The sequence below is a fragment of the Branchiostoma lanceolatum genome, chromosome 2, assembly GCF_035083965.1.
Source record: "Branchiostoma lanceolatum isolate klBraLanc5 chromosome 2, klBraLanc5.hap2, whole genome shotgun sequence".
NCBI lineage: Eukaryota > Metazoa > Chordata > Leptocardii > Amphioxiformes > Branchiostomatidae > Branchiostoma > Branchiostoma lanceolatum.
In genome coordinates, this window is record NC_089723.1 from 22,107,048 (window position 1) to 22,120,355 (window position 13,308).

The 13,308-nt window shown below is 41.8% G+C and overlaps 1 protein-coding gene across 1 annotated transcript; it reads left to right on the forward strand.

The window, feature by feature from the left end:
- Positions 1 to 5,917: 5,917 nt before the first annotated feature.
- LOC136427947 (non-neuronal cytoplasmic intermediate filament protein-like) lies at positions 5,918 to 9,964 on the forward strand. Its single transcript, XM_066417177.1, has 7 exons — positions 5,918 to 6,395; positions 6,588 to 6,648; positions 7,215 to 7,310; positions 8,034 to 8,204; positions 8,747 to 8,872; positions 9,261 to 9,481; positions 9,694 to 9,964. The coding sequence occupies exons 1-7, from the start codon at positions 6,022 to 6,024 to the stop codon at positions 9,728 to 9,730; spliced, it is 1,086 nt and encodes a 361-aa protein (XP_066273274.1). The 5' UTR covers positions 5,918 to 6,021; the 3' UTR covers positions 9,731 to 9,964.
- The last annotated feature ends 3,344 nt before the right edge of the window (positions 9,965 to 13,308 follow it).

Genomic DNA, 13,308 nt, shown 5'->3' on the forward strand with positions numbered 1-13,308 from the left:
GGTAAGACTTGAAATAGATTTGTAAATTGGGGAACCACCAAAGTGTTAATAATAACAATTTTACCATACAGGGACAGATATTTATTCTTCATAGGTCGCAATAGTCTATCTAATCTCTCCAATCGGGGTTCGAAATTAACACTTGTAATTAAATTTAAATCAACGGGAATATTGATACCCAGTAGGTCAACATCCCCGTCAACCCACTGTATCGGTAGATGAGTGGGCAAACGAAAATTCGTGGATTTTAAGGGACCTAATCGTAATATTTTGCATTTATCTACATTCAAAGAAAGACCTGAGATATTGGAAAAACGCTCTAAATCAGACAACAAGGCATAAAATGATTCTAGCTTTGGTTCGAATGGAAAATTTGAATCGTCGGCGTACTGCGATATCTTTGTAATCTTTTCATATATCTTTAAGCCCCGAATAGAAGGATTGGATCTAATCTTAATAGCAAGAATCTCAACCGCCATGAGAAAAAGATATGGGGACAATGGACATCCTTGGCGAACTCCGCGACTTAAAATGAAGGGGTCTGAAATATAACCGCTGTTTATGACGCAACTCGTTGTTTTTTCATATAAGACCTTTACCCATGTAATTAACTGTGGACCAAAATTGAAAAATTCTAAAGCTTTAAACATAAAATCCCACCTTAACGTATCAAATGCTTTTTTAAAATCAGCTACAAATATTAACCCAGGTTTACTCTCTTGATCGTAATGTTCTATTGTGTCTATTAGTCTTCTAATATTGTCGCCTATATACCTATCCTTAATAAACCCTGTCTGATCCTGTTCAATTATGTCCGTAATTACATGTTTGATTCTCAAAGATATGCATTTGGAAAGTATTCTTGTGTCACAACCTAAAAGGGTAAGGGGGCGCCAATTCCCCATGGCAGTTGGGTCCTTGTCTATACCTTTACTGTCTTTTTTGAGTAGCAATGAAATAAGTCCTTTTCTTTGAGTTTCTGAGAGACATCCATTACCAAATGAATAATTAAAACATGTTAACATTGGTTTTTTAAAGACATCAAAAAAAATCTTATAGACTTCTATAGGTATTCCATCAATCCCTGGTGATTTCCCAGCCTGAAATGAATGTATTGCATTTTTCAATTCTTCTTCGGTTATTAGACCTTCACAAAGTTGCTGTTGCTCATCTGATAAACGTTTACCATAGTCATCGGGGAAAAAACCATCACAATTTACATCAGAAAGAGGCATTGGAATATCTTCAAAAGAGTACAGTTCAGAATAAAAATTAACCTGATCAGAAAGAATATCTTTAGGGTTAGAAATTACCTCCCCAGAGGGCCTTTTGAGTCGTTGTATATTTTTTCTTGTATAATTACGGTGGATTAGATTTATAAAATATTTAGTGCACTTTTCCCCCAGCTCCATCCAACGTGATTTTGACCTTAACAAGATACCATTAAGACGTTCATTATATAAAGATTCTAATAAATTTTGTTTATAAATTAATTCATCTAGTTGGGCGGGTGGGGGAGAGGCGACACTATCAATTTGACTCTGCAACATATTAATTTCGTCAATCAGTTCTTTTTCTTTCATCAGGTATTGTTTTTTCCTCCAGCTACTAAATTTAATACAGTGACCACGAAAAAAGCACTTTGCCATATCCCAGACAATTTGAGGATTTGCGGTGTTGACGTTATTTCTAAAAAATTCTGACATAATTTGTTTGGTCTGTACAAGAAAAAGTTTGTCATCAAGAAGGGATTGATTAAATTGCCAGTAGCCAGGCCCTCGTGGGAAATCCGCCGTAACAAAAGACAAGGTGATTAAATTGTGATCAGATCTAAATTTGTCTGCAATAGAACACTTAGTAACTCTGTTTAATAATGAAAAGGATATCAGAAAATAATCTAGCCTACTAGCGTAGAGCCCCCGGCGCCATGTATACCGAACAACATTAGGGTTTCTAAAACGCCACACATCATGCAAGTCGAATTTTCCTTTTAGCTCCGAAATAGCTTCTAGTGCGTTCGGGTGATAATTTCGAAGTCGAGCACCTGATCTATCCATGGCTGAATTCTGCACTGTATTAAAATCTCCCACCACAACTAAATGTTCATTACTAATCTCAAATGTATCTATAGCTTCTTCTAATTCCTTAAAAAAGGACGGACAGTCATCATTTGGAGCATATAAGTTCACAAGACAGAAATGTAAATTATCTACCTCGATGTCTAACACAATCCACCGTCCACTTTCATCCGTTTTAACCTGATTAACCTGAACGCTGGCGCTACTCTTTATCAAAATAGCAACCCCTCTTTGATTTGAAGTACCATGGGAGAAATATATTTGTCCACCCCATTCGTTCTGCCATCTTTTTTCATCACTTACAGTTGTATGTGTTTCTTGTATACAATATAAGTGGTAAGGTTTGTCACTTAACCAGGTAAAAAGTCCCATTCGCTTGTGAAAATCCCCCAGCCCATTACAATTGTAACTAGAAATCCGACACTCTACCTTAGACATGTTGATGATATTCTCTGGGAGTTAAAACTTCTCGGAGAGGAAAGCTGGGTCAGGTCATCGGAGCACAGGATTCTCTCAGGTGATACTGCTGGTACATAACTATAAGTAAAATAAACTTGGGGAACCATCAAACATAAGCATAAAAATGTAAAGCAATGAAAATGAATCAGAATAAAGATAATAGTAACAAAATAACAGAACAATTCATACAATGATTCAAGTGAACTCAATTGCAAAATCATAAATTTGTAACCATAAATCGCGCAATAAGAGGCAATATGAACAAAAATCATAACTGGTGTTAGCTCAGTCATGGTTACCATAGCAACCGCTATGAACTCAATGTGAACGAGATGAAGGGTAACGTCACGAACCAGAAATCGAGTTAGCTTGATAACAAAAATGAACTCAATATCAATATCGATTAAGTAGAAACAATAAAGTGCCAACATAAATTAGTGTTCAGTTCAACAGTGGTTGCCAAAATAACAGGAACCAATTCAGTAATAATCAAGCAAGTAACAACAAAATCATGAGACATAACTTGTGTTAGCTTAGAGTTGGTAGCTATAGTAGATGATATAAAATCAATATGAATCAAACAAAAGCCATGTAAGAAATGATACATATCGGCTTGAGTTGAATTAATTATAGCTGGAACATCAGTAGGAATTAAATCAGTATAAGTCAAAAGAGAAATAACCATAACATAAAACTTATTAAGGGTGGCCATGAATACTACAAAAGGGAGGTCTTCATAATAACACCAAAAAATAAACAGACAGACAGACAGGGTATCAGCTACCCTGTATAACAAAAGAATATACATAATGGTATACAACTGAGAATCCAAGATCATTTTCTTTTTCCGGTGGTATCTGGGCATTCGCTCCATTATAATTAATCGTTTTAAGTCCAGAGGAGCAAAATGTCAATAACAAGCACAACAAAAATAACTATTCGGGTCAAAAACAATATCATTTCCATTCCCATGCAAACTAAACAGAATAAGTATTTAATCCTGTATGTTAATGTCAGAATCATTGGACAAGAACGGATTTAGAACAGAAATAAATCAAAGATATAACTTAACACAAGTCAGTCACAGCGTGACATGAGAACGAAGGACAATAATAACAAATCAGCCCCTATGGCCAAGAAACACTGTTTTACACCTGTCAAAAATTCTTCAGACACACTTTGTGGAGATAACAACATTTTAATGCAAATCCGTCTCCGCCGTCCAGAAGACATTGCTCATGCATGGTTCATCAGGTGGGCTAAATCAATCATGTTGAGTCATTCAAGTTCATTCTACGAAGACAGGATAAGATCTAGCGCATCCACACGTTTTTTCTCCATCCCGTTGACTAACAACACAGCAAAAGTACTTTTGGGAGGCACCCTGATTGAAGCGTTGACTTTCATGTTGCTGCGCCTGGCCTTGTCCACTTCCGCATTCCTATCTGGTATCAGTTTAGACCGTGCAGCCTGTAGGGGGGGCGGCAAATGTTCATGCACCACGAACTTGTTTCTAACACGCATATTACGGCCAGCTTGTAACACACGATCCTTGTCATGGTAGCTGACAAAACGAACAAGCAAAGGTGGGTCTGGCTTGGAAGATGATGGCTTTGCAAGCCGGTGAACGGCGACGATAGGCATAGCATTCGCAATACTCGAATCGAACCCCAGTTCGTTGACTAGGAAGCCTGTGAATACTTGAAAACAGTCTTCCTCCTTACTACACGGGATGCCCCTTATGATCACATCAGCTTTCATAGAGTATCTCTCGCTCAAAAGAACCGCTTTCGCTCTGTCACGACGTTCCTCCTGAAGGGAGTCACTCAGTCGCTTCACCTCACTCTCCTGGAACTCCGCGGCGGACTCCAGCTCACGCACCCGATCCCGCATTGCGTTCACATCGGTAGTCAGATTTTCCAGTTTTGTATCCAGAGAACGTATTTGTGACGAAAGTTTGTCCCCCATAGAGTTGAATTCCGCTACGACAGTCTTTTTAACTTGTGACAGGATGATTTGAGCAAGTGCCTGTAGCTCTGGTGAGAGGGATTTCAGACTCACCTCGCATACTGTATCAGCGTCGATTTCCTTAGCCGCCATTTTTGGGGTCTTGGGAGGGGTTTTTTTCTGAGACGGGCTGGTTTCACCAGCACTGGAGCCGGTAGACCCTCTATTCCTTTTGCCCATTCAGCAGTGAAGTCTAGACGTAGCAGAAATACTGTTTCCAAAAAATGAGGACCGCCTGCACACTTTAGAAGCTCGGACAGGTAACAAACTCTCGGAGCTGCCCGACTCACGTCACTCTATCGCCGCCATCTTGGATCACCCAACTATCTAGACTGTTTTTTTTTCGGATAGTTGGTTATTTCAAGATCAACTACGTAAGCATCAGCTGTCAGTCACTTAGTCCATGTCCAACCATGATTCATACATGACAGCGCACGAATAGGACAAGGAACATCAAGAACTAATGCCTTATATATGGACATGTCATTACCAAGATGGAGCGAAAAGAAATTCTGCGTAGACGTTGACTAGCGGATGACCCCTGGTTAGCAGCGATGTGGAATGCTGCCTTGACGTTCCCTCTTACTACAGCCTAACAGGTCATGAAATATGAAAGATGGTATTTAAGTCTCACTGGAAGAGAAATGATAAAGGACATCATTACCCGTCCATTTACATTACGCCTGTTTTTCCTGACACAGCTCCCCAAACCAATGTTTGATAAGTTTTTATAACGATGATGAACATTTCATTTTCGCACTTCTTTAATTGCCAATCAATAGCTGCGTACATAATACATCTGGTTCTCAAAAGAACTGTTGGTACAGATATAAGTGTAAAAAGGGTGTTGCCTTGACTCATATCAAACATTTAGTTGCCCTAAATACTAAAGACCTGTAATATTTTCACTCATCGCATTCCGTTTGGATCCTATCCTAGTCAACGTAGGTTCGAAAACGAAATGACTATGGAATTCAATGCATGCAAACAAAATGTCACTACATTACGTTACATACGAAATAGGCTCTGGTAACAAATAGATACGGAGCACTTTTAAAGCATAGTTTTCACTGACGAGATACAAGCTTGTTTTCCCTCAAACATTTGATTGCCCTACATACTCTTCAGCTCATCAGCAGTTCACGCATAACTTTCTATATGAAGCCATAAGGTGGTAACGAAAGGTCGCGAACCTGTGACGTGTTGACACATTGGGGCCTGATATGTCCTCTGTAAACTTGGTTGAACCCAGTAAACTATCTGGTGTTTCTATAATCTGGAACAGCGTTGTTAACCAATGGCAAGCATCGTGAGCCAAAGAGATTGACAGCAAGTGACTATGTGATTAAAGTTAAAACTGTGTAAAGAAGCTGTGTACCGGGTAGATGCTCTAGCACCGGTACTGACAACGCCTCGAGGGTCGTGCTCAGACGCTAGTTTCAAAATCAAGACAAGGTCGAAGATCTAAGGAAACGCCATGGCTAGCAAAGCAGCACGAGCGGGCGTTGGCGGTGCAAAGCCCGTTGTCGCCCCCGCCATCCCGACCGAAGGAGCGCTGCAAACCCTCGCCGACGCCAGGGTCACCCGCAGTAGTGAGAAGAGGGAGCTGGTGGTCCTCAACGACCGCTTCGCCAACTACATCGAGAAGGTGCGCTCCCTGCAGGAGCGGAACACCAAGCTGACGACCCAGATCAGGATCCAGGAGGCGCGGGAGGAGACTGACATCGCTGAGCTGTACGAGACGGAGCTGACGGAGCTGAGGGCGCTGGTGGACCAGCTGACTCAGGAGAAGGCTCAGCTGGACGCCGAGAGCGCCAGCTGGCAGGCACGGACTCAGGAGTGGCAGACCAAGTAAGTCCACAGTTAAGTTCTTCTTTCATGTTTCACTCTATACCGTAGGTTTAGGAGTATTATTGAATTCGAACATAGCTTTTGACCAGAAACTAGAATGTACTGATTTTTTAAATTGACTATGACAGTTTCAGACTCAATATGAGGTTATTGACGTTGAAATGAACATTTATCGATGTGATTACTGGACAGGTGCGAGACCGAGACTGCCACGACTGAGGCCATGCGGACAGAACTGACAACGGTCAAAACGGTGGGTCTTCTCTTTCCGCTAAATCTCCATATTGCTGATATGCCATGGCGGAGCCGGAGATACCCAAATGTCGTCTTGTATTTCTTAAGTACCTATCGTGTTCTTCTGATTTCTCATCTTATTTATCCATCAGACTAAGTCTAACTATTTGACAGTTGGGATACCACTAAAGATCTGGCTACCAGTTTTCTCCACCCTTCTCGGTCTTTTGTTCATCTTGGTGTTTCACATAGTTTCATGTTTGTCAATTTTCTGATATGATCTACCCATCTTTTCCGTCGCCTACCATCTTTTTCCTCCCTGGACGCTTCCTTACCCTTTTTGGCTCGTCCCGATCACCGTGACACGTACTCGTACCAATTTACCTTTTTGTTCGTCATTGTGGTCAGGAGTTCATCGTACGGACCGATGTTGTGTTTGAATGTATTCCGTACTTCAGCATTTTGAACACGGTCCCGGTATAGAATCTTCCGAAAGCATTTTTCTCTGTGGTCTGCACATATACATGGTATGTTACGTCTACAGTTGTTCGGAGTTACAACAATTTGTGCAAACTGTTTTTCCAGGAGGTTGATGCAGCGACTGTGGAGCGTGTTGGAGTGGAAAACAAGCTGACCACCGCGCAGGAGGAGATTGAGTTCCTCAAGAGGGTCTATGATGAGGTAGGCATGTCATTGTCACCGTGAATAGCTTCATAAGGTTGGTGAATGACTGAATAGCAAAGTTCTGTATTTCCAATCACATATTGATCAAGAGCCGACGTTTCGATGACTGTTTCTGTCATCTTCATCATGGCAATTCTGACTGGTTCACTGCGCCCTGACTATGTATGTGACAATACTTTACGATTGGGACTGCATTGTTAGCAGTAACACTTTCCTTCAGTGCACAGTGAACCAGTCAGAATTACCTTGATGAAGATGGCAGACGGCCATCGAAACGTCGGCTCTTGTTAAATATGTGGTTTTAAATAAAAGACTTTGCTATTCATGTCTTCGTAACGTTAGACGTTAGAACCATCCCGAAATTGTATTTGTGCTCTAGATAAACAATAAAGGATTATGTAACTTTTTGAAATCAAGCTTGACGCTGTAGATAGACGACATATGTATCGATTGATGCTACGAATTTCAAAGACACAAGAAAGAACAAACAGCCGCTGAAGATTTAGTCACTTAAACGTTTACCTTGCTGTTCGTAGACAGACTGTACACTGATCAATCAACCAATTATTCGAATCCGCAGGCATCAACTGGCGATACATTTCGGGTGTAGACATCTCTCTATTATAACAATGTATCATCTTTATAGAATACAGTACATACTGCTGTACACTCACTATGATAATCATATATGCTTACCATGTAAGTTTTGTACCATTACAGGAGACGCGTAAGGTGCAGTACCAGTTGAACCAGACAGTGGCCATTGTTGAGACCGAGGCTCCGATCATCACTGGACCTGACCTGAGCGAGACTCTGCGTGAGATCCGCATGCAGTACGAGATCATGGGACGGGCCAACAGGGAGGAGGACGAGGCCAAGTACAAGCTCAAGGTGAGACCACCACTGATACTGTGGTCACAATTAGAAAAAAGGGGCCCCAGCGGGGAGTTTACGGGCTTTTTTTCACTTTCGGGCGTGACCCCGTGCTAGCCCCCTTGGACACCCTGCGGCTACCGGGCTATTTTGGCGCATGTCCAGACCCCCAAATGTTTTTAACTCGTATAGTAGTTAGAATATCCATCGGGACCTGGTGACGAATTGACGCCGTAGGATCATGGAAAGTGAAAAAAGGATGCTATACCGTACCTCGCATAAAGCGCTATTCCAAAGTACAAATATACTTCATTGCATACTACTTATTTGTCACCATTGTTATCTTGCACACAATCTGTTTTCTTTTTCTACATTGTATATACAATTTAAAGTTGCAAATAGCCCTTGGGCAGGGACTGTATCTAAACATTGATATTCCAGTTGCAGGGATATTGTTGTGTACATTACATATAGAAAAAAAGGTTGATGTTTCTCGTCCTCTGGAACGGAGCAAACAAAGCAAAACAAACTTAAAGTTGATATTGTTTGTTTCTTTCCAGTTCAGCGAGTTCGCCCAGCAGCGGGAGCTTGATAACGAGGCTCTGGTTTCCGCCCGGTCCGAGCTGACCAACCTGAAGAGGATGCTTCAGTCTATCGTCACCGAGACACAGACACTCAAGAACAAGGTTGGGTCATCGCCTTACCGTTATGTTACGGTTACACTCGGAAAAAGGGGCCCCGACGGGTTGTTAACGGGCTGTTTTTCACGGTGCGTTTCCGGGCGTGGCCCCGTGGAACCCCATGTGGCTACCGGGGTATTTTGGGGCACGGCCGGGCCCTGTTTGATTTTAACTTCCCACACCCTCTACGGGCTCGGTGACCGTAGCATTTCAGCAACATTCCACTCGGGCGGCGACCTCCCTGCAACAGAGCTATTTGACAGATCGATCAGCGAATTTCATAGATTAAAAACGAACCTTTTTTGTGTTTGTGTGTTTATTGTGTTTTCAGTCCACTGTATATGTAGTATGAAATAAGAGAGAAAGTAAAAAAAATTTGTGTCTTCTTTACTAGACCGGGTCCCTGGAGACGAACATCGCGGAGACAGAGGCCCGCCGTCTGAAGGAGATTGAGGAGTACAAGCTGGCGATCGGCGAGCTGGAGCAGCAGATCGAGAAGATGAAGCTGGAGATGACGCAGCACACCGTGGAGTACCAGGAGCTCATGAACATCAAGATGGCGCTGGACGTGGAGATAGCGGCCTACAGGAAGCTGCTGGAAGGGGAGGAGTTGAGGTGGGGTTATTTTCGTAATAACAATGACCTTTATCACATGAATATTCAATCTCAATATGGGCTAATGTTGACATATTTGGATCTTATAGAATCTGAAAAGACTTATGCTCAGAAAATAGAATCTATATCGCCATCGTAAACGCCCATCGCTATTCATATTGTAAACACTCATTTCTTGCAATTTTCTTGTTTGAATGATTTCCACTATACAGGCTCTTCAGCGAAGCCCAACCAAAACGTCAAACGTGAGGTCAGCAGTCAGGTGAGGCGTGAAGTCACGATGGAAATCAAGTCCAGCTAGAGAGGAAGTACTTGAATCGGATGACGTAAAGCTGTGTGACGTCGTATTACATCATTAGCATATATCATCATTTTAATCGTAGCATGCAACGTGTGAACATTTGTTTAAGTCAAACTTGTACGAATAAATCATGAAATTCAAGAGGCTTCTGAAGAATAAACATTTGCTTTGGTAGACCATGACCTAGTGCTATTGTCAATGAATGATTTTTCTTCTTCATTTATGAACTGGAGATAGACATTCGAGAGGTAGCCTTACTATGCTACGGTCACAATTGGAAAAAGTGTGGCGATTAAAAATTATTGCCATAGCGAAGGTGTCTGGGTTGATCTTACTGTCATGTAAGGAAAGTATCAACGTAGCACTTATAGTTCTGCCATAATATTTGTTCAAATCGCACTTAGAAATCAGAGAGGCCTCTGCCAAGTTTTTTGAGTCAACAGAGGTTTTGTTGGTGGGAGGCATGATGTTCAGCACGTTCTTGAGATAATAGATCAACTGGGGTAGGTTGAAAACCCTTTTCAAAGCTAGAATACTAGATTCGGTGCCCTGAGTACTCCCTGACACACTCCCACCAGTACGAAATCGGAAACCACTTAAGTAGGTCATCTGTCATCGACCTGCGTGCTGGGATGCCAGACCGTGCTAAGGAAGGTATAGAGTGACAGGCGGGCGGACGGATTCCATACATTCCTCTGCAATTCTGGGAATTCTTGTAAAACGGGCGTAAAATATACTATTAAGCTCGCTCTTAAAGGGCGCCAGACATTTGGAGATAACTTAGTCTTATCATATGTAACAATAGTATTATTATTATTAACAAGGCTAGAAGAGCAACATGTTATTACCCTTAAGATGTGGTACAGCTCTAACGACTCCCTCCTGATCAAAGATTTCGACGACACCGTGGGCAGCATCCGGATAAACTTGGAGCGACCTCCGAGCGAGATCCGTTTCCTTGTGGACGACGCTTCCTTAAAGGAGTTCATGTCTCCCATCACCGACATATTTGCAGGGAGTGATGGTCACGTCAAGGTTTATAAATTCCTGTAATTTTGGTGACGTTATGACGTAATATGACGTAATTACGACGTCATCGATGTGATTTTGTTGGCTAAGTAGTGAATTCCCGTCATATCTAAAGGTAGTAAACACAACAGTTTGTATTAAAATTCGATTTAAGGTATGCAAAGGCATACGACGTTAATGGTAAGTACGTTGACGGCAATATGACGGATCCGCCATCTTGGATCGGGCATTGTGAAATTTTTGAGATGGCAAGCATAGGCAGCAGCAAAATGTATGGTGGATAAAACCTGGCTGACTGTGGTATTTTTTTTGTATCGTAGTATCAACACACCGAACGCGCATGACATTACAGTAGAGGTAAGTTACGATAAATGGAGTCATCTTCAGAAACAAGTGTTAAAGATACATTGAGTGGTCTCTATTGAAGCGCCGTAAGGTGGATGTAGAAAATTGTGTTATAACGCAAAGAAGGTTATTTTTTTTTCTTTTGTAGCCTGTGTACATGCATATATGTGTGGGTAAACAGCATGACTCAAGAAGGTCTGGATGGATTGTTTAATATTTGGCATGTAGGTGATGAGACCAAGAAACTACCAAAGACAGGGGGGCCCTAGTGACGTATTAAGATACTGCTGCGGAGGTGCGGTTTTGATATCTCGTGTTCTGGATATGCCCTTGTCGTGATTTTTGAGTGGTATATAGTTTTTTGGGCCAAGAGGAATTGGTGTAGATGTAGTGCCCCCCCCCCGGCATTTTTTAAAACTGCAAAATTTGAAAGAGAATAAAATCAATCAAGAAGTGGTTGACGGATCGTCATGTTTTTTCGTATGCAGATCGTGATTATTGATATGATCAAATTATTATTATGCAAACCAATTGAAATTAATCTTTTTGTATATTTGCTTGGCAGGTAGCTCAGACCCGATCCCACTTTGCCTTTGGGTCGGTCGTCCACGCCAAGCAGATGCCAAGCAACAGTCACCACACAGACTTCTTCTTCAACAACTTCGAGTGGGCCGTTCTGACCACCAGCTCAAATGGAAGCAAAATGAAAGGAATGAAGTATGTTATTCCTTATCATATGTAGGTGCTTGAACGCATTAACTCCGGCCAGGGCTTGTTTTTTAGCTGAATTCATTAGAAGGTGTGAACACTATTGCAAGCAAGATACCTGTAAAAAGTGTGGATGTGAGAAATAGTTCCGATCACGAAGATGCAAATGATATCATCACTTCTGAAGTTTTGCTGAAGCTATTATGACAACACTCAAGTTATATCAACTCGATTGTCATGCAAACTATGACATATTAACTAGCTGTTCGTATTGATTCTTTGTTTCGTCTTAGGGACAGTTGACGTTCGACTGGGCAGATCCAACGATCGCACTGCTTGAAAGTCGAGGGTGAGTTGTAATCCTATACTATAGTGGCATGGATATGTACTCGTGTAAACAATAGCATGTCTTTGCGTATACATTCTTACAATGTGAACTCTTAACGAACTTATAGCAATTAAGATCACCGTTGGCGTTACAAAAAAACTTGAGAGTAAGTTCACTACTTACCTTTCCATTTTTTGAAAACTTGCTTATTGCTACGGTCACAATTGGAAAAAAGGGCCACGCCGCGAATAGTTTACGGGCTGTTTTTGGCACAATCGGGCGTAACCCCTAGCGGTCGGGATTATTTTCGTAAACTCAAGGTTTAAATAACCGCGGGGCCTGGTAACAAATAGACACCATAAGGTAATCGTGAGAGCACCGAGAGGTTCCCTTCTCCACCGGGACACATTTATGGCTTTAGGGGGCCAGACCCCTTACGGGCACTGGTGCAAATGTGACTGAGGCATAAACAGGGATGGTGAACAATAATATGCAAGTATATGGTACACTTGTTTATCGTTGCTTTTGCTAATCGTTTTTCAACTATTGCCTGACCAGGATACCGATTCGCGGGCACAATGTGTTCTGGGGAACCGGAGACTCTCATGTCCCCACCTGGTTGCCGGCGTACTCCGGGTCAGAGCTGGAGCAGAAGTGCTGGAAACGGGTTGATGACGTCGTGGGTCGGTATGCTGGGAGGTAAACCTTTTTATTTCAATCATTTCACAATACACACAAGTATCATTAAGTACCATTAAGCCCCAGAACCATTCTACCTGTATATGTCCTTAATATGAACGTGACTTGCCATGCTAGGTCAGGATTTACAAGTCACACAAGACGTGGTCCAGGGCAATGATATCTAGATAGTGATATCCTCACCACCCTGGATAGAAGGACGCCTACCACACACAAGCATTATCGAACTAATTCAACCTTCTGAAAACACTTAACAGAAAACCCTACTCCCGATAAAAGGTCATAATTTTCACGATCTAATAAAAAGGTCACAATCTTCCCAACCAAACTCAGCTTCGAAAACACTGCATTGTACTGTCAGTCTTAATAATCAAAGATATCAATCTATATTATGGAGACGGGATCCGGATAAACTAA